The sequence below is a fragment of the Phycodurus eques genome, chromosome 6 (genome assembly GCF_024500275.1).
Source record: "Phycodurus eques isolate BA_2022a chromosome 6, UOR_Pequ_1.1, whole genome shotgun sequence".
Taxonomy (NCBI): Eukaryota; Metazoa; Chordata; class Actinopteri; order Syngnathiformes; family Syngnathidae; genus Phycodurus; species Phycodurus eques.
The window spans coordinates 9,931,388-9,957,433 of record NC_084530.1 but is presented as its reverse complement, the minus strand read 5'-3'; the positions used below and the strand labels follow the sequence as shown (position 1 = coordinate 9,957,433).

Genomic DNA, 26,046 nt, shown 5'->3' with positions numbered 1-26,046 from the left:
TCAACGAATCCATGGTTGGAGGAAGCAGGAAAACGCCGGCATCATTGCTAAACAGCCCCCCGGCAACGAGGCTGACTCCGACAATGACGAGTGGGAACCCGGCATGTTTGATGGAGAACTTGCCCAGCTGTTAATTTCGGATACAGAAGATGAGGACTTTGATGGATTTGTAAATGAGGATTGATAAAAAAAAATAACGTGAGTACATTGTTAAATACTTCAATAAAGTACAACCGAACTCACTGTTTACATTGTTAAATACTTCAATAAAGTACAACCGAACTCAACCACTGGCTTTTTAAAAACATACGCTAGCATGCATGCTAGCATATGTTTTAGCGTGCATGCATGCTAGCGTGTTTTAAGCTAGTGTATGTTTTACCATGCATGTGCCCAATAATACAGTGCGCCTTATGTATGTGTTAAATACAGAAATAGACCCCGTAACTGAGACTGCGCCTTTTAATACGGTGCGCCTTATGGTCGCGAAAATACGGTATTCCCATGTATCCAATACTTTCTGCTAAATGTTTCCAAAAACACTCCAGTTCGAAACTTATTTATACAGTACTTGGTTGGCAGCAGCCAAAGATCTGCAGCTTCCCCTCACCCCCTGCCAATTGACTCTTGAGGATCCACCGGCCCCTTCCTAACCGGGTGTCCGTAATTGTAATTTGTTTCCTGAAATGTTAAAGTGTTTAGTGTTTTGTTTTTGTGGTTCCTGAAATGTTAAAGTGTTTTGTGTTTTGTTTTTTCTGAAATGTTAAAGTGTTTTGTGTTTGTTTTTGTGGTTCCTGAAATGTTAAAGTGTTTCGTGATTTGTTTTTGTGTTTTCTGAAATGTTAAAGTGTTGCACAATTTGTTATATTGTTTTGCACTTCCAGGCCACTGTAGAAACCAGCTGTGGTTACAATAATTTTTCCTTCGAGAATTACATCTTCAAAAATGACACTCCGCCGCCATGGTACTGGAAAAAGTGGCACGTACAGGACAGACGTAAGGACGTTTTTGCATGTACTATGACTATACTATTGGTTGTGATTAGAAATTTATTAAAACCATTTGCAGTTACAATTTAAACCAATTCGGCACACTGTTTACCTTGTACGGCTGGCTGCTCATGACTCAATGGCTTTTTTTTTTGTACTACCGACAGCCTGCTGCAGCAAATATACATTTATATTAGGGATCCACGATAACTATCAGACCAATAATTATTGAGGTGATATTGGGATAAAATGATGTCTCACAATACTGAAATAAATTAGTGTTTCTTTGCCGCACATTAGCCTTTTGTGCACACATTATGGCCACAATTGAATTGTCGTCGGTGCGTTAGCATGCACTTACTGTATATAAGCACTACACCATCTATGTTCCTTTATAAATTCGTGACACACAGTTTACAAAAAGTGGGCTTTATTTAGGTGCGCGCGGACACACACACACACACACACACACACACACACACAAAAAAAATACAGATTTACAGAAAAATACATTTTGCATACATCCAGACGGGAGTCTAGGAATGTTAAAACAAATACCAGCCAGTACTGTAAAAGTGCAAATGACATTGGAAATACAGGTTAGATACTTAAAAATTAGGTTTGAATCGAATAAGAATGTTGTTATTACATAACTTGTAAAGGTCAGATGAGCACATTATGCCGTGGTGCACTTCATTCCATGAACACATTCAACATACGGATGAAGGAGAGGCTGATCCTTTGTGTGGCAGTGGCAGTAGGTTTGAACGATACTCAAATTGTAGAAAGAAGGAGACGACCTGCAACAAACATCGAGCTGACGAGGATGTTTGTGGGTGCCAGCAGTCCAGCCCCACTTCCTGGAAACATCAGATCAGATTTTTCAAAAATCGGATTCAACTTTCTTTTTTTTCCCCCAAAATCTCCACAAATCTTAACTATTATTATCATAAATCAATTTCTTCTTTCGTATTCTTTCGATAAGACTTTTCCTCATTAGGATCAGCTGGAGCCTATCTCATTTGACATTGGGCAAGTAGTACACTACAGACTGGTCACAAGTCATCATCATCATCATAATTATTATTACTATCCATCTTCCATACCACTGATCCTCATTAACGTTGCAAGCGTGCTGGTGCCTATCTCGGCTAACTCTGGGCGAGAGGCGGGGCACACCCTGATCTGGTCGCCAGCTAATTACAGGGCACCCATAGACAAACAACCACTCACATTCATACCCGTGTGCAATTTCGAGTCTTCAATTAACCTACCATGCATGTTTTTGGAAAGTGAGAGGAAAACATGCACGGTAGGTTAATTGAAGACTAAATGGCGTGTAGGTGTGAATGTGAGTGCAAAGTGTTGTTTGTCTATGTTCCCTACGAGCAGTTCTGGGTGTACCCCTCCTCTCGCCCAGAGTCAGCTGGGATATGTTCCAGCATGCCCGCAACCCTAGTAAGGATAAGCAAATGTACAAACAAATACAATACAAAAATGTATGGATGGACAAACATGACTTGCTAAACAAAGTACTTTATTATCTGGCTTTGTAGCACACGTCATCACAATGATAAGAATAATCTCGCCCTCATTCTCTCTCCTCCGTCATTCTCTGATCTGTACATTTGCACAGTACAAAGGAAATCAGTCTGCATCATGGAGGACTTGTCACACCCATTTCAGCGATGTTCTGTTATTGGACTTCTGTGCTCATCACGGATTGTCCATAACGAACACCATGTTCAAGCATAAGGGTGTCCACACGTGCACTTGGCACCAGGACACCCTCGGTCGCAGTTCGATGATCAACTTTGTGGTCGTGTCATCGGACTTGCGGCCGCATGTCTTGGACACTTGGGTGAAGACAGGGGCAGAGCTGTCAACTGATCACCACCTGGTAGTGAGTTGGCTTTGATGGTGGGGGAAGATGCCGCTCCGATGTGGCAGGCCCAAACATATTGTGAGGGTCTGCTGGGAACGTCTGGCAGAATCCCCTGTCAGAAGGAGTTTCAACTCCCACCTGCGACAGAACTTTGCTCATGTTCCGGGGAAGGCGGGGGACATCGAGTCCTAGTGGACCATGTTCCGTGCCTCCGTCACTGAGGCGGCCGACTGGAGCTGTGGCCGTTGGTAGACACGGTGAGGAATGCGGTCAAGATGAAGAAGGAGTCCTATAGGGCCTTTTTGGCCTGTGGGACTCCTGAGGCAGCTGATGAGTACCGGCTGGGCAAGCGGAATGCAGCTTTGGTGGTCGCTGAAGCAAAAACTCAGACATGGGAGGAGTTCGGTGAGGTCATGGAGAAAGACTTCCGGACGGCCACATCAAGAGGAGCCAGATGAGGTGGCTGGGGCATCTGATTCGGATGAGGTAAGGTGTTCAGGGCACATCCCACCGGGAGGAGACCCCGGGGACAACCCAGGACACGCTGGAGAGACTACATCTTTCGGCTGGCCTGGGAACGCCTCGGGATCCCCCCGGAAGAGTTTATTTAGCAAGTTTAGAGAGGTGTTTCCATGTAAAAACCCAAACCATTTCGGGAAGCCTATTGTATTCACACTGAACTTCAGAACTAAATCTTTGATTAGATTAAATAAAGCACACTTACTAGGGTTGCATTCATCTGACTCTCTGAACCTTCCCATCTGCTCACTGGTTTTGACAGCGCTCAGAAGCTCTGTACTGACATCACCTTAGAGGAAAAGACAATGTTCAGTCACACAGACGATCCTGACTGATGAATTACAACTCATTGGGTGTAATCCCAGGGAGAAAGGTGTCATTAGTCATGTTCAGCATTAGAGTATAGGTCTTCTTGAGAATTTGAATGCAAATAAACTTGGTACTTTGTGTAAGAGTTTTGTTCTAATGGAGGAAGCTCACAACGTGCATATTTTAAAACTTTCAACAAGAACCTACTTCTTTCATATTGTTTTATGTGTTATTACATGAAGCATAGCAGCATACCTGATACCATGAAGCTTACTTGTTGGCATCGTCCTTCAACTACAGATGTGGGAGAGGAGCCCAAGATGGTCACTCTTGCTGTTTCGATCTGCAGGACATTTGCAACTCGACTGCGGAATTCATATCTGGGAATAAAAGGGGAAAAAAAACTTGAATTAATCATACTCACCATTCAATTCCTGTAATAATGTTTTGTTTATGGTAACGGCATAACATGAACACTTGAAGTTAATCGAAATCATTCAATTCAAACACCGATAAGATTCCACTACGATCTCAAAAAGAACAGGAAATCTTAATCGTAGCGAATATACAATCCCAATTCCAATGAAGTTGGGACGTTGTGTTAAACAAATAAAAACAGAATACAATGATTTGGAAATCAAGTTCAACCTATGCTTAATTGAATACACTACAAAGACAAGATATTTAATGTTCAAACTGATAAACATGATTGTTTTTAGCAAATAATTATTAACTTAGAATTTTGTGGCTACAATACGTTGCAAAAAAGATGGGACACGGTCATGTTTACCACTGTGTTACATCACCTTTTCTTTTAACAACATTCAATAAACGTTTGGGGACTGAGGACACTAATTGTTGAAGCTTTGTCGGTGGAATTCTTTCCCATTCTTGCTTAATGTACAGCTTCAGCTGTTCAACAGTCCGGGGTCTCCGTTGTCGTATTTTACGCTTCATAATGCGCCACACATTTTCAATGGGAGACAGGTCTGGACTGCAGGCAGGACAGTCTAGTACCCGCACTCTTTTACTACGAAGCCACGCTGTTGTAACACGTGCACACTGTGGTTTGGCATTGTCTTGCTGAAATAAGCAGGGGCGTCCATGAAAAAGACGTTGCTTGGATGGTAGCACATGTTTCTCCAAAACCTGTATGTACCTTTCAGCATTAATGGTGCCTTCACAGATGTGTAAGTTACCCATGCCATTGGCACTAACACAGCCCCATACCATCACAGATGCTGGCTTTTGAACTTTGCTTCCAGAAGAGGCCGGATAGTTCTTTTCCTCTTTGGCCCGGAGGATACGACGTCCACAGTTTCCAAAAACAATTTGAAATGTGGACTCGTCGGACTACAGAACACTTTTCCACTTTGGATCAGTCCATCTTAGATGAGCTCGGGCCCAGAGAAGTCGGCGGCGTTTCTGGGTGTTGTTGATAAATGGCTTTTGCTTTGCATAGTAGAGTTTCAAGTTGCACTTACCGATGTAGCGGCGAACTGTATTTACAGACATTGGTTTTCTGAAGTGTTTCTGAGCCCATCTGGTGATATCCTTTACACATTGATTTAGTTTTTTCATGCAGTGCCGCCTGAGGGATCGAAGGTCACGGGCATTCAATGTTGGTTTTCGGCCTTGCCGCTTACATGCAGTGATTTCTCCAGATTCTCTGAACCTCTTGATGATATTATGGACCATAGATGATGAAATCCATAAATTCCTTGCAATTGCACGTTGAGGAACATTGTCCTTAAACTGTTCGACTATTTTCTCACGCACTTGTTCACAAAGAGATGAACTTCACCCCATCTTTGCTTGTGAATGACTGAGCAATTCAGGGAAGCTCCTTTTATACCCAATCATGGCACCCACCTGTTCCCAATTAGCCTGTTCACCTGTGGGATGTTCCAAACAGGTGTTTGATGAGCATTCTTCAACTTTCTTGAAGTTTAATGAGCATTTCTTCAACTTCTTTTTTGCCACCTGTCCCAGCTTTTTTGGAACGTGTTGCAGCCATAAAATTCTAAATTCATGATTATTTGCTAAAAACAATCAAGTTTATCAGTTTGAACATGACATATATTGTCTTTGTGGTGTATTCAATTAAATATAGGTTGAACATGATTTGCAAATCATTGTATTCTGTTTTTATTTATGTTTCACACAACGTCCCAACTTCATTGGAATTGGGGTTGTAGCATGTGAGTCAGGTAGGTCTAATGCAAATTAGAATATTTCAAGTTCATTCAAGGATATTTTTACAATCACCTGTTGAAAGTTACAACTCTGGGGAAGGTCTGGTCTGCTGAGGGAGATTCTGGGATAATGTCAGCACATGCAATGATGTCCTCACCATCCTTCAGCACCAAAGATCTGTTGACAACTGTAAAAACAAGCAGCAAACTTATTTTAGGGCATAGCATTTTCGATAAATAAGAAATACACAACACTTAGGTTTATGTCATGCGTGTGTGATACATATACTGTATCTTTATAAATTATTGAATTTCCACTTATACATTGCCACCTCATATGCTGTAAAAAGATATTGTATAAACAGAAACACATGTGAAGTCGAAGGAGAGAGTCTCTCGTTAAACATTTTGAGTTTTATCCACTTCAAATCTATCAAGTCATTTTATCGCATCGCATGTATTATATGTAACTTTTGAATTATCACTCGTGCTTAAAAACCTAAAGCAATAGACCTGGTTTGTCCAATGTTCTTGTGATATCCATATCAAATAAACAAATAAATAAATAAATATTAGTGGTTGGGATGTTAAATATTCAATAAGATCATATAATGCTCGAAGGTTTAAATAATACAGTATAAATACGCTAAATGTGAAATAATCATTCAGACTTATCATTATATCAGGAATGTACGAGGCCAGTACCGGTTCTGACAGGGCCACCACAACTTCACTCAAAAAGGTTTGATGTCGAACCCTTGTTTTCCATCTATTGACATAATTATTGCCAGGTGGAGCAAAGTCATGAAATCCTTGCTGCAAGGGTACAGGATTGCAGACCGTCTGAATGACCCTAATTTAATTGGCTCTGTTTTGATAGGACCTTTTTATCTATTAAACAAGTTCCCAGTGATGGTAAGTGCCATAAAGGTGTTTGTTGTCAACCTGTGTGATCCCCAGAAAGCTGTATGATGCTGTCAGTGTAGAGCTGTTCCTCCCTCAGGCTGACTGGGCCGTGTCTTGCAGACAACTCCCCAACCACACAGCTCAGAGGGTTGTCAAGAGAGCAGCTAGAACTCTAAAAAGAGAAGAAAAAAATATTTCATTTTTACCGTTAAATGTAGATTAGCCATCATAATTGATGCTCGTTATGCAAGTCAAGTTTTTGCGTCTTACCAGCGATGTCATGTTAAAAGGATTATAGGTTCCCTGGTAAGTGTTACACTGGCTATTATCATCAGCGCCGATAAGGTTATTTGATATGAACAGTGAAGCCTCTGTGAGCTGCAAAGATACGTTAAAACATAAAGCAAACATTAGTTAGTACGTTGCCTTTTTTTCTGACTCCCACAAAATGACACACCCACACAGTAACGAGCGCATACTTCTTTCACTGAGGATTTAGTAGTGCAAACTTTCATACTTGAGATGAAACACCAGTCCTTGACATTTTACTGTAATCGCATGCAGGTATGTAGGCCAAACCTTTCTCAGTAATTCTTTCATTTCGGCTGTTGTCTTTTCTCCTGATTACACGTTAGCTTGCTCTCTGATGTCTGCTCTTTGTTAAATCATGCAGTCATTAAGCATTTCACTTCTTTGAACAATCATATTTCAAATGTGCTATAGTCCTATTTCTGTGTGAGTGAAGTCCCTGAAAGAAAAAAAAATACAAAAAGCTACCCACTTTATTATGCAGATAACTTGACTATAACTCTCCTGGTGCGAAATACACCATGCCTTGGCCCCCATCGACCACCTCCATTTCCTTAAACCCTTTCCCGGAAGCTACAGTCATCTTACACAAACTGCCAATGTTTGGTGAGAGCCGCAGCCCCCTCCCTCTAGAACTCGGAAAAACTGCTCAAATACCACCCCACCAAAGCATTAACCTAAAAATAATAATACAATAATACGTAATAGGAATATTTTTCCTTCAGGTTCTATTTCATCTTCACATATAAAACATCATCATCCCTATTTACACAGACCTTGAAAAATAATTGGAAATCCTGTAGTGTGCACACCAAGCCAGTAGCTTTCGATGTCACCACTGTCACACGACACAGATTCACAAACTCTTTTCGAGTTTTAAAATTACAGTACAGTGTGTTCAAATGCATTTGTTCACAGAACAGGAAGTCTATTTTGAGTTAGCAGTTACAGAAAGAAATGCACCTGTTTGGATTTGGTAATCAAAACAACCATCGTTCTTGAAGTGGGAGATTAATCCCTTATTTGTCACTCCTGCAGGTATGTAGGTCACTGATAGCTCAGTAATATTTTCATTTCTACCAAATATTATCTTGTCTCCTGATCTCATCACACATCAATCTTTACTTGAACTTTTTCTCAACTATTGTGAAATCACACAGAACGCTGCTCTTCTCTGAACAATTGGAATGAGGTCACTGACCAATCATACAAAAAAGTTAGTCACTATACAGTATTATACATATACAGTAAATGGAGTACAGTCCCAAAGTAGAAAGTGGCACTCTACAAGTATTTAAATGCATCTCCTTGAAGAGTTAAGATTGCACAACAATGACAGTTTAAACACAGAATTTTGTATGTGTGCATGTAAATTTCACATTTTTACATTCCCCCAGAACAAATTTTAGAGTCACTGGTTGGAAAACGAAAGCGCTCGACCTTAAACCAAAAGAAAACTAAAATTCGGAGTCCCTACAAAAGGGGTGAGACAAAACAGTGTACCATGGAGGTCAAGTGGAACTCCTCGCCCTAAAACATGCAGCCACACATAAATTCACAAAGTAAACTGATGGTGGTGACTCCCTAAAGACCTCCAACCAACTGGAGCTTGAAAGCCATCTTTCAACTTATCTGATTGTCACCAGGTGAGGGAGATGGACCCAGGTGAACTCAATAGCTCCTGATTAGGTGAGTGTGAAGCAAGCTATGGCCTATAATTATTCATGGCCAAAAACAATGTGCGTACACAAACATCAAAATGATCTCCACAACACTTTAAAAAAATGTGATTTAATATGCATGAGAGGTGATGTTACAGGAGCGTGTGAGAAAAATTGAAAGTTAGTCCAATTTAAAAAAAAAAAAAAAATCATTTTAAAAAAAGAATTGTTCCATTTGAACAGGCTTGGAAAACGCTATTGAGATATCTTGTGTAACAAGGAAATAAAAAGCATTTTTATATTAGTGACACATTAAAAAAAATAATAAATAACATTTATCAAACAATAAGTCAGTTTATCTTTAAATAGCAACACAACATTGTGTTGTTTCTTGTCCCTGGAAACTGATTATTTTGGCAGTAGGGGTTTTCCAACTCCTCCTTGGCAGGGAATTCCATGGAGTTTTGTAAAACAATAAAAAGTGAGTTTATTTTTTTATTATTATTATTTTTTTTTTACCTTCTCACAGCTCAGCTAACGCAACTGTGGAAGAACAATCTGGCATAAAATGGCCACCGCATCATCGCCAGTTGCTTCGCATACCTACCATGGTGATTATTCGTAATATTATTTGGCTTATCCAGAATTGTTTTTGGAGTAAATTAATAATTCCCACATTTCAAGATGTTTATTGAGAATTATGAGGCATACATTTGATATCTTGAGCCATTCCATGCTGTATTTATTGACCAAACATACACGGATGATTCACTCAGTGAGTGTATCGTCCGCCTATGTTTGCGGGTCACAGTGTTTAAATGAGTCACTGTATGATACACTGAGCCCTGAATGAGATACTTGAGTTAAAAAAATTAAATAAAAAGACTGGTAAAAGTAGCAGTACTCTTTCTTCTCATGAACTTATGTAAAAGTAAAAAAGCATAGACTCTGAAATGTACTTAAATATGAAAGTAAAAATGAAGTTTTTCTGTCAATCATATATAGTACAAAACCCATTTTTATAATTTGGCACAACATCAGAGATCGTAATGTGTAATGTACAACAATAGCTCTTGCTGTGGTCCACCTGTTTTGTATTGCTTGTGACCTACTTGTTTACGGCTAGACTAAACGTTTAACATGGTCAAAACTACACTCTTTTTTAAAATCTGTTTTCACTTACAAACCATGTCTTCTTGTAAATGACCCCTATACTATGGTGAGTGTAACAAACAGAACATCTGCACAAATATGCAATGCTTACGTTTCCAGATTGTAGATTCACCTCCAGGGTGGTATCACCGCTACTTCCATCAGGAAACATTTGTTGGAGCTGAAAGAGGTCAACCAGAGATGGATAATTGCTTTAAATTCATCGCTTACCAGACCTAGAAAGCCTTGGTAGCTGTGTTCCCCTCATTGTGTGCTCTGCATGCTTTAACAAGCTAGCCAAAGCAGAATGAATCCTGAATTTAAAAAAATGATTTAAATCATTTTTATTTTGTCCAAGCTGTCACCTCACATGCAAATGCTACTAATTTGTTAGCTCTTTTCCATCGATGTTGCAGGGCTCAGTATGGTGCCACTGGAGGATTGCTGACAGGCACAGCTGTTCTCCTTCTGAGCTTCATAGTTCACAGGGCATGAAGGTACTTCTTCCAGCAGACGGATGCTAAGTTAAACTATGATCGTTATCCTTTACCTCCCACGTGCAACCTACTGTACCACAGGCATAATGAATTCAGTGTCATGTTTTTGTGGCAGCTTAACTTAGAGCAATTAAAGAGGACTGAATTTTACATATTTTCACTGCTAAACAGAAGCTCCTAATAGGGCGAGTCTACTGTATGTTGTGCATGTAGTACGGGATATAAAAAGGGCACCGTTTCTGATCATTTGCACTGCGACTATTTTTTTTTTAAATAAGTTGTGAGTTAAAGCAGTCACAGCAGAGGTAATTGAAGACTTGCAATGCTTACCATTCTGACTGTCCCATTCAAAGAGCCTTTAAACATAGCCTTGGCAATGGTCCATTGTCCATCTGTATTTCTGTCAGCAGTTAGGTCAGCACATTGCATTCTGTGAAAAGGTGCATGTACATGCATATAAATAAATGAGAATGGCCAGGGTGTTTCTACACATAATGTTGCTTTGACGGACTTTCAGTGAATGGAGAATATGCATTATAGTAAAACAAAGGTGATCTATTACAGAGTACATGGCATTCTATACTTGTGACTGCCTTTAAAAAGCCAATTCAGATCTATTTCTCTTCGAGTAGGTTTCCCTGTCTGGCAAACTCCTCCCTACAACTTGTACAAAAAACAGTATGTTCTTTAAAGCAAAAAGGTTTTTATGGTGACTATTATATGAATATAATGTATGCATAAAACTCGAACATTGTAGAAAATCGTCTCCCATTACTTTCAATCGTAGTTACAGTCCCTCCTCTTCCATTTCTGTTTTGGGAGCACAGTTTTATCTTGCCCCACCCTTTATTTATCGTGATGATTTTGGGCCTTTTAATGGAAACAGACTCAACAGCATATTTTTCTCACCTTGATCCATTGGTGTAGTGAATCACCACAGATCTTCCCACGATGCTGTGAGGCCCTGTTAATGGTAGGTTGCTGTCTACATACATCTCCTGCGATTCACTGAGGCGAGTCAGCAGCCCAAATTTTCCACTAATGTCACCTATCTCATACTGGTCAACAGTACCATTTCCAGGCGCAGGGGACTGTGTTATGTTGACGGACAGCGGGTTGTAGTGTCCCCTGATGTTTGCAGCTGAGCATGGTTCTGTGCTGTTTGGTTTGATGGGCAAAATGTGAACATGGTAGCCACCAGCCATGGCATTCAGGTTGGACAAGGACACAGATACATTTGTGGGGCCATTTGGGACAGACTGGGAGAACTGAATTTGTCCAGTTGACATGCCAGGGCCAAACCAAGATCCTAGGCTTGCTTTGGGTACACGCACCATAGTAATATTTGCACACGCAATCCTTGGACCTCCTCTTTCTGCCTGATGTATGACCACAGAACGACCAATAATGCCTGACCCTTGCAACCGGGAAGTGACATCAGTGAAGAAACTTTTGGCTTCCACTCCTCCAACTGTGGCGCTGAGGTTGAGGACACTGTGTTTATTGGCAAAGTCTCCAACTTCACAGGCTACTGGAGTAAATGGGCCACAGTGAAGAGCATAACTGCTGTCTTCTGTGTTGATGCTGAAAGGGTTCCAATGACCTCCTGTTGTGCTGCACCTTGTCTCATCATCATCCCTCTCTGAACTGATGGGGTAAATATGGATATGCCAGTTATGGTTTCTGGTTGAGGCCATTGTGGGGTTTCCATATGACAAATCCACAAAGGTGGATACGTCTGATAAGGGGTTGTCCTTCAGCTGGGTGAACCACATGTCACCAACCAATGGGCTCCTAAACCTAGCTCTGGCAACAATGACTTCACCAGGATATCCAATGCTGGTGCAGACATACCTGGCACCATCTGTTAGATGAATCACAATGGACCGACCAACAATGCTGTTCCGTCCAAAAAGAGGGAGGTTGAAGTCTTCAAACGTCATAGTCACTTCGTTTTTAGTGGCAAGAGACATATGTTTTGAACTGAGGTCTCCAACCTCATACAGGTCATGTGTTGATCCAGGTCCGGTGGGGTATGTTGGGGCGCTTGTGTTGACACCAAATGGATTCCAGTGGCCACCCACATTGTCGTTGGAACACAGGTTTGAGGAAGAAGACCTGCCTGAAGGGACAGGAAAATTGTGGACATGAAAAGGACCGACCCTGCTCTGCAAGTTACTCAGGTTGAGCTTCAACTCTGTCTGATCAAAAGGGGAAGCCTGGCGAAAGCTGATGTATCCATTTATCCCTTTCATATCAAATAGAGCACTCACTTGTTTCTCTGGCACATTATAGATATGAGCACATATGAAGGTTGAACCTGGGCGAAGGATGAGAAAGGATGTGTTGTTCTCGTAGTCAGTTAAGTCCAGGCGAGATTTCTCAGGTTGCAAAGGAGTTCCAATGTTGATGACACTCAGATTTGTTAAAGCTGATGGATCTAAACTACCAAGAAGAACATTGCAGCTTGTGGCTGAGCTTGCTGAGCCAAAGAGTGTCATGTTGGTCGAGGATGCATTGACTTGACCGATTGTAACAAGATCTATAAGGAGCCGTGAATTGTTCAGTCCAACGTTGTGGCGGATATAAACATTACCTGCAATCTCTCCAGTGAACCTGGCCTGACTTGTCAAGACTGTTTGACTTCGACTTACAACAGTACATACATGAGTGTTGTTACAGGTCTGCAGAGTTAGCGAGAGGTCATCTAGGTTTGAGCACTGTTCAAACAGGCTTGACACATTGATGTTGGCACTTAATGTGGAATTGGCAGTGAATGTGAAAACAAAAGAGCCAATGTTTGCCACAGAGCATGGATCAGCAAAGTGGCCGTACATGACAGGAAACTCGGTGAGGGAAAGGTTTAAGGTACCACACGATCCGGCACCAGAAACGTTGACAGTCGCAGTCTGGGATGTAGAGTTAAATTCAACCAGACCTATGACTCCACCCATGTTGAGTGGTGCCATAAACTGAACACAGGAGATGGAACCTAAAAAACACAAACACACACAAAAAGGATTTGATAGCGGGATCTCGTTGAATTCGTTTATGATATCTGAACAAAGACAGCATACATGTGCATGTTAACAACTTAACTGGAAATTGTACTGCACATAAAGTACATATATTACATTATATTACTACCGATTATACTAATTAAAAAAACATTTCAATCACTACTTTAATGTTGTACTTGTGAATCATCATAAAGAACAGTTGAGAAACTTCAATATTCTTTTACAACAACTCGCGGACATTTCTTCAAGTGCAGTACTGCATCTGAAATATTTTTTTCACCGAAAGTGAAAATAGGTGTCGTGCAGGTGTTTCTTCTTTGCATAATTAACACTAATACTTAGATATACTGCACATTTTATTCAGTTTCATTTACATACTGTACATGTGTGATCGTTTGACCCATGCACCACCAATGTGGAGATTAGTGTTTTGTTGTTGCTTTTTTTGTACTGTGTCTGCCCTACTATTTACTGTTTTGCGTTGCCAAAACAATAGCTATGAAAATAATCATTCAAAAGGCTAGTGCTGGCCTTTTTTACTTTAATATACATGTTGTAATTTTGCTAAATAGGTATGGTCTCATCAAAAGGGTGTAATGTAAATGAATCCTATTCCAAGTGAGAAAAGGAGCTTTAAATGTTGCACTGGACCAGAAGCAGCAATATCTCATACTGCATGATTTTAACGTGACAAATTACAACCCAAAATTAACTATCGCATCTTTGAACAATACTTTCAGTAGGTAGTTATAATATCAAATCTTAATTTCATGTCCACAAATCTGTACAGTAACAGTCTTCAGTCAAAATGGACAAAATTGCATCTTATCAACAGAAACAAGTAGTTAATAAAAGTTCATGAACATTTTAAATATTTACTTGCATTTGTCTTTTCCACTCAACTGTGTGTATCTGGTATAGAAGATACCTTTTTTTTTTTTTTTTTTTTTACACACATATAAAATAATTGTTTAACTCATCATATGAACACAGCAAGCAAACACTTTTTTGATACACACAGAGCAATTCACATGCAAATTAAGAATGGAGTAATAAAGCTACTAAATCTAAATCAGAGTCTCAAGGTTTTAGTTCAAAGAGAGAAGCCGTTTTGGCTTGTATGCAACATCCCCTTGGGAAAATAAAGCAGTCAATTAACTAATTAGTCAACCAGTTAATGGTTACTGGATAAATGACAAAAGACGGTATACCTGTTACATTTAAAATTCCAGAAAAGCTCCTTGAAACTTTACACTGCTGAACACTTACAATGAGAACTATACTCACCAATGAAGCTAATCAGTAGAGGAACTATAAGACAGCACATTGTGGCAAATGGATTGAAGACAAATGGGAAAATATGTATCTTGGTGTGAAGTGTGTGTGAATAAGTGTGTTCTCTAAGAATTTGTCCTGTGTGACTGGTTTGCAGAAGTGTGCGAGCTCTCTTGTACTTCAATAATTTTGTCATCTGTCTTTGTCAGCCTGTGATTGGTTATCAGGACTGTTTCTGCTGTATTCGTTAGGATAGGGGAGGGAGGATTATTTTGTAGCCACTAAGGATGCAGGTTGTTTTTTCAATCCATGAGCCAAATAAAAGCATCGAAAAACATTCAACATTTGAAAATGCTCAAGAGTTAATGTAAAACATGAAAAAGGTACAAATAAAAGAATAATCAAAAATATTTTCCTACTGGCCATCCTTTGGTGGTTTTGCTGGTATGCTTCAAGAAAGCGGAATTTAACAGAAAGATATAAAAGCTATAATTCAAATGTGTGGCTCTGTTTTACATTTAAAATGCAAACGTCTGGGCTCATGAGTACAGGTACAAGAAAAGTTTAGCAAAGCGAAAAAAAAAAGGTGAATCTTTTGTTGAATATTGCAGGTGTGAAGTTAATAGTCCTTTGAATTTTCCTTGAACTTCCTCTTTTCAGTTTACTCGTCATCTGTCCTTGTGACCAGACTAAGGAAAAGTAGAAATAGTAACATGTACTAAGAATAGACTCCAATGAACCATCATTTTGGACTGTTTGTGGTAGGCCATACAGTTAAATACAGTTACACACCCTAGAGGGCATGTGAAGTGGATTAGATCCTTCATTTGCCTTGTTTGGATCACTGATTGCTGCAGAGGCTACAATTGTGATGTTACTATTTCTGTCTCCACAGAAAGGACAGTGCAGGTTTGCTGTTTTCATTTTGGTTAACACTTGAAAATATGCACTGCAACAGCAAATTATTAGGGTGAAGTATGCAGAGACATAACGGTGGTGTCAGTTGGATTCACGTTTCTGAGTTTAAATCTTGACTCAAACTTGTGATGTTTCCTTTGTGAACTGCTGACTATCCCCTGCATCCTCTTGTCATGTGAGTTGAAGATGCGAATGGGACTGTGAATGGTTGGCCGAGATAGGCTTCTGCTCTCCCATATCTGAGAAAAGGATACGCAATACATAAAATTGATGAGTGACGTGTCACACGTTGTAAAATGGAGTTCCTTCATAAGCCTGAAAAGGAGGTGGCGTGTTGATTCACTAGGTGGAGTCCTAATAATTTCATGGAATTTGGGAGGAGCAGTCTTTAAGGGCACACATACTGTAATTATACAATCATGTAATTAAAACCTTAACATGTTTCGATTGTGATGGGTCAAAGAACCTTTGAAAGCTTGGGTGGACCAAAGTCAATTGAAAGGAAATAATAAAGACGGTAAATTCATTTCTGAGTCCTCTTGAAATATAAACTAAAAGGGCTTTATTCCAGATGTGTGTGTGTTTGTATGTATGTATATATATATATATATATATATATATATATATATATATATATATATACATACATACATAAATATATATATAGGCATGTCTTGTGATGAGAACAATACTTCCACCAAACTCAAGACAATAATCATACCAAAAACACCAACTTTAAAGTGTTTAAATTAAATTAAGTTTTTCAATGTAATTTCATTAGGTAGGTCTAATGCAAGATTCCCATTTGGTTGTTCTTTTCAAATAAACTTTTTATTTTATTTCTCTGGAATAGAAAAAAAATGCTTCATGTTTTTTAGGCCCAAGAATCTTTTTTTTTGTGCAGTAGTGATGGCTATTTAATTTTCATTTTCCATCCATCCATCCGTCCATTTTCTTGCTTAAGCAGTGATGCCTAGACTTCCCTCTCCCCAGCCACTTCATCCAGCTCTTCCGGGGGGGATCCCGAGGTATTCCCAGGCCAGCCGAGAGACGGTGTCTGTCTAGCGTGTCCTGGGTTGTCCTCGGGTCCTCCTCCCGGTGGGATGTGCCCGGAACACCTCAAAAGGGAGGCGTCCAAGTGGCATCCTTATCAGATACCCGAGCCACCGCATCTGGCTCCTCTCAATGCGGAGGAGCAGCGGCTCTACTCTGAGATCTCTAAGGGACCCTGCGCAGGAAACTCATTTTGGCCTCTTCTATCTGAATACACTGTTGACCTACCAGGGAGGCTGAGGAGTGTGATCCCGCTATCAATTGAAGAAACTTGTGGCATTATGACTATATAGAATAAAATTTCATTTTTATGCTTGAATATCAAATCTACTTTATCTTGCAAATGATAAATACCACTTCAGAGAGGTTTGATCCCATTGTACAAAATACATCAGCTGTTTTGGAATAGTGGTTCATTTAATGTTTATTTTACGTGTAGGCCTACAGTAGGCTACTCAATCACTTTTGATTTTAGTTTGACATACAGTAGTTCAATCCTTCCTGTCCTCTAGATGGCGCCAGTCCATCATATTTGATTGCGTCATGCTCTCAAGCGTTGACGGCACTGCAAAAGTACAGTACAGTATACTGTAGATATTAATACTTACTACCTGCGGTTGTGCAAGTTGCACAGCTTTTAAACTGTGTGAATATAAAGAGTTTGTTATTTTGATGCTATCATCCATGTACTGTAAATGGACCCAATAAGCACGAGTACAACTTAATCTGGATCATAACAAAGCGTCTCAATCGCTCACCTCTTGAACGCAAAGCGAGGGATTTATTTAAAAGTTGCATCGGCATTTCAAATGAGTGGCACGGACCCCCACTTCCTGCCGTCTAGTGTGGCCTGGCTTCCGCTTCAACCGGTGGGCGCCTCGCTTTGCTCGAGCTGAAACAACGACAGTGGGGAACCTGGGATGTCAGTGAGAAAGCTCTGGCTACCAAACGAGGAATACATGCCACATTTAAATCTCTGCGGTATGACCGACTGACTCGTGTGACAGGTATTTGCACCAGCGTCATTGGGGACTGAACTATGATTATTATTTCTGATGTGTGTGTCAGTCACAGTCATGACATTGTTACGATGGAATAAAGATGCACCGAATGACATTGCAGTAAATTAGCACAGGTGCTCGGCAGCCTTTGAACTAGCAGTTTCAACCTAAGACGAACAAAATGAAAGTCTTACGATGAGACATATCATTTATATATATCTCGATATATAGCTTATTGAGATATCTCGATAACTCGATAAGCTCATTCTGGATCTTGGCAACCACATGCACATGCATGGGCACTGGTGTATTTACAACCCCAATTCCAATGAAGTTGGGATGTTCTGTTAAACATGAATCAAAAAAGAATACCATGATTTGCAAAGCATGTTTGACCTATATTTAATTGAATACACTACAAAGACAAGATATTTCATGTTCAAATCGATGAACTTGATTGTTTTTAGCAAATAGTCATGGAATTTGAATTTTTTTTGGCTGCAACACGTTCCAAAAATGCTGAGACAGGTGGCAAAAAAGACTGGGAAAGTTGAGGAATGCTCATCAAACACCTGTTTGGAACATCCCGCAGGTGAACAGCCTAATTGGGAGCAGGTGGGTGCCATGATTGGGTATAAAAGCAGCTTCCCTGAATTGCTCAGTCATTCACAAGCAAAGATGGGCGAGGTTCACCTCTTTGTAAACAAGTGCATGAGAAAAATACGAACAGTTTAAGGACAATGTTCCTCAACGTACAATTGCAAGGAATTTATGGATTTCATCATCTATGGTCCATAATATCATCAAAAGATTCAGAGAATCTGGAGAAATCACTGCATGTAAGCGGCAAGGCCGAAAACCAACATTGAATGCCCGTGACCTTCGATCCAGGCGGCACTGCATCAAAAACCGACATCAATGTGTAAAGGATATCACCACATGGGCTCAGGAACACTTCAGAAAACCAATGTCAGTAAATACAGTTCAGCGCTACATCCGTAAGTCCAACTTGAATCTCTATACTATGCAACACAAAAGCCATTTATCAACAGCACCCAGAAACACCGCTGGCTTCTCTGGGCTCGAGCTCATCTAAGATGGACCGATGCAAAGTGGAAAAGTGTTCTGTGGTCCGACAAGTCCACATTTCAAATTGTTTTTGGAAATTGCGGATGTCGTGTCCTCTGGGCCAAAGAGGAAAAGAACCATCCGAGCTGTTATGGATGCAAAGTTCAAAAGCCAGCATCTGTGATGGTATGGGGCTGTGTTAGTGCCAATGGCATGGATAACTTACACATCTGTGAAGGCACCATTAATGCTGAAAAGTACATACAGGTTTTGGAGAAACATATGCTGCCATCCAAACAATGTCTTTTTCATGGATGTCCCTGCTTATTTTAGCTAGACAATGCCAAACCACATTCTTTGCATGTTAACACAGGTGGCTTCATAGTGCAGGTACTAGACTGGCCTGCCTGGAGTCCAGACCTGTCCCCCATTGAAAATGTGTGGCGCATTATGAAGTGTGAAATGCTGTTCTTTTCTTGTCGTCTTATTGACTGAAAGTTACATAAATGTGATTTTGTACAATGATTTTTAATCCTTGGACGAGACATGCATGCCTGTGGGTTGGAGAGTGGTCCCAGTAGGTTTAAAGCTGTACATGTGAATTTAGGACAGAGATGACTTCATCATGACCTCACTCTGTGCTGCTTTGCCGCCTTATCAAAACCATGTGGCTAAGCTCGCTATACACACTGCAAAGTGACTGAGTCTTAGACCCCAGTGTCTTTTTTTTCTTTGTTATAGGATGAGCATGGCTGTGTGTGTTATTATGCTGGAATGTAGTTGTGTCTCTCTGGGGTTTTAAGTCATTGGTCCACCCATTTGGCCATTTTCAGCCTGTAGCTCTTCAGGTAGGGAAATTCTTCCAAAAGACATGGTTAATCACACAAACTGGAGAGAGAAACACAGTAACTGTGCTCACTTTTAGTAAAAGTCAGGAAGACCTCCAGGTGTGTGAATTCTAAAATGCATTTAGTAGCACTTTTTGCAATTGCAAAAAACTATGGCTGTGTCATATTGATACCGTGTACCGATATACTTTTTGAGACCGTACAAAGATACCATATTGTTATATTAAGCATATGGTGACTAGCACAAACATTCCGTCTTGCGCGCATATTGTGAGGCCAAACATGAGGGAACGAATGCAAACCGGTGGCAATCCAAGCTACACATCCAGAGTAAACACAGAACTAAGATGCCCCTTGTAGCTGCTGATGTAAGCAAAAAAACAACAACAGAGCGTTGCTGGAGCACTCAGTAATATAATTCCATATGAAAAGTAGATGACACAGTAAATTGCTGATGTATCCTAGCATTTCCATAACCTTAGCACATAACCTTAGCAAGCACAATTACTGTCGTGTTTTTTTTTTTTTTTTTTTTTTTTGACAGTACACTGGCATGAGACGTGAGTGTGACAACCTCATGATCTGGAGTCAGCTCTAATGGTGCTATTTGTAGTGGAGGTCATACAGCAACGCCCAGTCACTAACCCAGTGGTTCTCAACTGTTGTCACCCTGAGACCCACATTTTTTCTATTGTTGCTAAGTCGCAACTCCCTATTACAGAGGTTAGGAACAAGAAATAACATTTATTGTTAAAAAAAAAAAAGCCTTTGAAAACATGAATATCATCATATCAGTATCACCACCTTATGACGAGACTGAGGATGAACATAACTGCATGTACAACATTTTTTATCTTGGTACTGGACTCTTCTTTTTAGAAAGTGTAACTTCAGTAGTTTGTCTTATTTTTGGGAAACAAAGCCTGCACACCAAAGCAACTGTAACAGTTGTAATAGTCTGAATTATGCTATAATTTTTTTACTACCTGTCCGCGACCCACTTTTGGGTCCCGAGTCCCGACCCACCAGCTGAGAATCACTGCACTAACCCCTCAGGTGCACCCAAAACCAGTTTGTATACATAAGTGAAAGCAAAAGTAGAATTGTTGGTCATTGGGAAAGGAATCCGTCAAGGAAGTGTTAAGTTAATTTGTATTAGTTTGCATCAATGACTCAATTTAATTGCATGTGGTTAAGAAAGTAAAATGCCATACTAGTTTGATCATTGGTAAATGTTTCTCCTTTACGCGTCAACAGAGCATTGTTGGAGCACTTGCTCGTAGAATTACATCATTCCACAAGAAGGCTAATGTAGTCAGATATTCTTGTGCTTCCACAAATCCTACGAAGGCAGGATGGCTTGACGGCATGAGATGAATATGCGTGTGGCAACTAATGTGCAGCCAGCTCGTACCTCAAGTGTTTAAAAATTACCTCTGAAAAGTACATTTGGTGACTGACCACTTTCTTCCATGGTACAAAAAGAAGAATTGTGATTTCCATAACAAAATCATCTTCATGCATGATAAAGCACCATCTCATGCTTACAGAAATACCTCTGCATCATTGGTTGCTGTGGGAAGAAAAGGTGTGGTCCCTATCCTCCCCTGACCTTAACACCTGTTGAGAACCTTTGGCACATCCTCAAGCAAAATATCTGAGGGTGGGAGGCAGGTGACATCCAAACAGCAGCTCTGGGAGGCTATTCTGATATCCTACAAAGAGATTCAAGCAGAAAATTTCCAAAAAGCCCCAAGTCCTATAGATGAAAGAATTTTGTATCTGCTGTCAAATAAGGGATTATAAAACAAATGTAAATATATGCCACAGATAACCCAAGTAAACAAAAAAATGCTGTTTTCAATGGTGATATTATTTCTGAAAGAAAAGAAAATACTTCAAATCTACCGGGCACTGTGTGAAAAAGTAATGGCCTCTCTTTTGAAATCATGAATTAACCGTGGCAAAAAAAAATAAAAACGTTTTTTACTGACCACGCACAAACCCAATTCCATTCAAAAATGTTCAGTCAAGAAATCACTTAAATATAACCTTTTTGACAAAATGAAGTTGGGCAACAGATCTAAAAAAGCTGAAACAAAATGCCACGATCCTAAGAAATTCAAGAACAGAAGAGAAATACAGTATATGTGATCTATCAGTATGGAATGGATGACAAAGCTATTTTAAAGCTTTAGGATTCCAGTGAACCATGGTGGCAGCCATTATCCTCAAACGGAGAACACATGGAACAGTGGTGAACCTTCCAAGGAGTAGCCGTCCTAAAAAATTACCTCAAGATTTGAGCAAGGACTCATCCAGGAGGTCATAATGGAACCCAGGACAAAAGATCTGAAAAATCTGCAACAAAATAACACCATGCAAAGAATTTTTAGAACAGTCGAGAAATGAAGTAATTGACGTATCAGTCTAGAAAGGGTTACAAAAGCCATTTATAAAACTTTAGGATTCCAGTGAACCATAGGGAGGGCCATTACCCTTACATGGAGAAAACATGGAACAGCTTCCCTACGAAGAATTACTTTTTTTCTTCAACTCTGTGTTACCATGGCGAAGCAATTCTCTAAAAACTACCCCCCCAAATAAATCCAAAGTACCCATGAAATTGAATGTGTCGGCGTAACCAAGTTTAACTAATCCGCACAAATGTGGTATGTTTTTAATGTTGTGTTACCAGGACAACTCCATCCATCCATTTTCTGAGCCGCTTCTCCTCACTAGGGTCGTGGGCGTGCTGGATCCTATCCCAGCTATCATCGGGCAGGAGGCGGTGTACACCCTAAACTAGTTGCCAGCCAATCGCAGGGCACAAACAAACAAACAACCATGCGCACTTACAGTCACGGGCAATTTAGAGTCTCCAATTAATGCATGTTTTTGGGATGTGGGAGGAAACCGGAGTGCCCGGAGAAAACCCACGCAGGCATGGGAGAACATGCAAACTCCACACAAGCGGGGCCGGGGATTGAACCCCGGTCCTCAGAACTGTGAGGCTGACGCTCTAACCAGTCTCCCCACCAGGACAACTCAATTCCCAAAAAAACTACCCAAAAATTCCCAAGTCCCATGGAAGATGTAATGGGCGCCGTGTCAAGTTTAACGTATTCACACAAATGAGGTATCAAAAGATGAGTCTCGGTCAGCCAATGATTGGAAATAAAAAAATAAATAAATAAATAAAAATTAAACTTTTTTTTTTTAATTATTCACTATTACCATGACGACGCAAGTCACAGAAAACTACCAAAGAAGTCACATTGAAATGATCAACTTCAGTTTCATTTCTCAACTCATTTGAACCATTCCAACTTCAACATATTTACCTCATTCAAGCCATCCTGTATTCAACTCCCATTATGAAAATTCACCAAATTGAATCGGAAGAGCCCCAAAATAAAGAGGAAGTTCCCCAAAATTGACAGGACGGGACCCGGAAGTGCCCCAAAATGAACACGTGGTGACCCACATTAAACAGAAAGTGCCATAAAATGAACAGGAAGTTCCCCAAGTTGAACAGGGAAATCTCCAAAGTGAACAGGAAGTGCCCCAAAATGAATAAGAAAAATGCTGCTTTTGAACTTACACGAGTCAGCAGGCACATTAAAAATTGAACAGGAACTGCTCCGGAAGTGCCCCAAAATGACGGGGATGTTCCCCAAAATTAACAGGACGGGACCCGGAAGTGCCCCAAAATGAACACGTGGTGACCCACATTAAACAGAAAGTGCCATAAAATGAACAGGAAGTTCCCCAAGTTGAACAGGAAAATCTCCAAAGTGAACAGGAAGTGCCCCAAAATGAATAAGAAAAATGCTGCTTTTGAACTTACACGAGTCAGCAGGCACATTAAAAATTTCTGTGGGAATTTTCTATTTACAAAATGCTATTTTATGCTGTTAAATGACAGTAACTTAGTGTTATTGTTAAAATTACCTTATTTTTTGTATATTTAGACTTCCATAGAGTGACTCTCTAACATGGATTTAGTATAAAAGTGTCAATTTAATTTAAAAAAAAAAAGGTTTTTTCATACGTGTCAAGAAAAGGCCCCTCACACAGGTACTTCTGTTTGACCCAGTTTTGTATCTGCTTTGTCCATAATTGGCTAAGACCGCCCCCTTTCCTCTGATTGGTTGCGTCCGTGTAAAAGACCCACTTGTGAGAGTACACGTTTATGTTGACAGCGCTGGCTGGGAGCGGAGCGGTAGGCAGAAATCTTCTCGAGTGACATAGCTAAGCTCGAGAAATTCAAATGACCTGGTTACAGGCCTCTTGGCAGAAAAATGTCTCAACTCAGGAATGCATGGAAGATTTTAATTCATATTTAATTTCCTATTTTACTGAGGCACCATATAGACCATATTACATGTCAAATAGTAGAAAAAGTCGGTTTGGCAAAATACTGGACCTCTAAATGACTGACCTGTTAATTTACATGCAAGAGATAACTATTTAATAGTATTTTACAATTATAAGATACTGTTGTAATCCACCGTTTAACAGCGATTCATTAAAAATTCTGTTTTAAATGCTGATAATTTAGTTATTTACCATTATTGTGCCACACACAACGAATCAAAGGAGAAATTCACCAAAAGTATGAGTCCAACCAACATGTGCTAGCCAGTCAGAGGCAGAGTAGGGCGGGTTATCGTTTGATAAATAAAATGGACACAAGCGTTCCTTCTAAACTCGATACATTTTCATTGTGGTAACACCCAGCACATAAGGGCACATTGCATTCCCAGCAGCTCTGGCTGACCATATTATTATTATTATTTTAATTTTTTTATCTAGTCATATATTATAAAACAAAATAAATTACGTATTGTCAGTCTGATCGTACAGTGTTTTAACTTAGGCATTCTGATACAAGTTTTCCTTCAAGATTTGTTCTTTTGAACGAAACGTTCCTGAACGAAACAACACTATATCAAGAGTCCTACTTAAAATACGGGTTTATCGCAACAGTTAACTTTCACCCACCAAATCCGCTCTGATACAGACACAGGCAGAACTACTTTTACGGAGTTAAAAGTCTACTCTCATTGAGGAGCTCCGACACCCACTCCTGCATCCCGCCCACAGTGGACGCACCACGAACGGCGAAGGAGGAAACAGAAATGTGGCAAGCGTGTGCGCGTGTGTGTGTATCACACACGCACAGACACACGCCACCTCAGCCGGTCCGTGAGAAAAATGCCGACTCCTAACTGGTTGGCGGTGCAAAGAAGGTTGGGGAACACTGCTGTATTACAAAAGAACACATCACTCCCATTTATGCAGTGTCCCAGAACGCGCCTCGCACACTCACGCAGCTGCCACGTCTGCCTTGTTTCATTCTGCAGCGGGTGTCCATTTTTTAAATCTTTTGAGCATGTCCAAACAGATGCCACTGCTGGTCACTTTTAATACTACATTTGATTCACTATATATTCTAGCACACCAACATCGCAGCGGACCTTGCAATGTGACTATTGCGCACACGTACATCGCAATGATGATATGCAAACAAAATATTGTGCAGCCCTAGTAGGAATGTAGCTGGACCAGCTCCTTCTTTACGACAACAGACCAATACAGAGTCCGCATCACTGCAGACATTGCACCAATCCGCCTGTTGATCTCCTTCTCCATTCTTCCCTCACTTGTGAACAAGAATCCAAGATACTTGAAATCCTCCACTTGGGGCAGAGCTCTTCCTCAACCTGGACAGGGCACACCACACTTTTCCGACAGAGGACCATGGCCTCAGAAATGGAGGTGCGGATTGTCATCCCAACCACTTCAAACTCCGCAGCAAACTGCTAAAGAGACAGTTGAAGATTCCGCTTGATGAAGCCATCAGAACCACATCATCTGCAGAAAGCAGAGATGGAATGCTGAGGTCACCAAACCAGACCCACTCAATGAGAAATTCTGTCAAAAATATAATGAACAGAATCGGTGACAAAGGGCAGTTTTGGCGAAGTCCAGCCCTTCGCTGGAAACAAATTCGACTTACTGCCGGCATTGTGGACCAAACTCTGACACCCGTCGTACAGGGACCGAACTAAGGGGTCCGGTACTCCATACTCCCGGTGCACACCACACTGGACTCCCTGGGGGACACGGTCGAACACCTTCTCCAAGTCTCCAAAGCACACGTAGACTGGTTGGGTGAATGCCAATGCACCCTTGAGGACCCTGCCAAGGGTGTAGAGCTGGTCCCCTGCTCCCCGGCCAGGAAGAAAACCATATTGCTCCTCCCACTATTCCACAGCCAGGATGAAAACCACATCGCTCCTCCTGATTCTGAGGTTTGACTTCCAGATGGGCCCTCCTCTCCAGAACCCCTGAATAGACCTTACCAGGGAGGCTGAGGAGTGCGTAGTTGGAACACACCCTAATTTTTTTCCACATCTTTTTATTTCTAGAGGT

General features: G+C 40.6%; 2 protein-coding genes across 3 annotated transcripts in view; one reads left to right on the top strand and one right to left on the bottom strand.

Moving 5' to 3' along the window:
- Positions 1–1,402: 1,402 nt before the first annotated feature.
- Positions 1,403–15,084, bottom strand: cusr (Copper-only SOD repeat protein). 2 transcript variants are annotated; one of them, XM_061678423.1, is made up of 10 exons: positions 14,730–15,077; positions 11,332–13,414; positions 10,753–10,852; positions 10,038–10,106; positions 7,074–7,181; positions 6,843–6,975; positions 5,971–6,085; positions 3,958–4,082; positions 3,599–3,682; positions 1,403–1,849 (listed from the first exon to the last, which is right to left on the bottom strand). In XM_061678423.1, the coding sequence occupies exons 1-10, from the start codon at positions 14,911–14,913 to the stop codon at positions 1,764–1,766; spliced, it is 3,087 nt and encodes a 1,028-aa protein (XP_061534407.1). In that variant the 5' UTR covers positions 14,914–15,077; the 3' UTR covers positions 1,403–1,763. The 2 variants fall into 2 exon arrangements, 1 of the variants encoding a protein (XP_061534407.1); XR_009768691.1 differs by having other exon boundaries at positions 1,758–1,849; positions 3,977–4,082; positions 14,730–15,084.
- Positions 15,085–17,592: 2,508 nt separating this feature from the next.
- add3a (adducin 3 (gamma) a) overlaps positions 17,593–26,046 on the top strand; it is a 104,696-nt gene continuing 96,242 nt past the window's right edge. The window contains exon 1 of the mRNA XM_061678427.1: positions 17,593–17,695. The gene's annotated coding sequence lies outside the window, so the exon portion shown is untranslated. The remainder of the gene's footprint in view (positions 17,696–26,046) is intronic.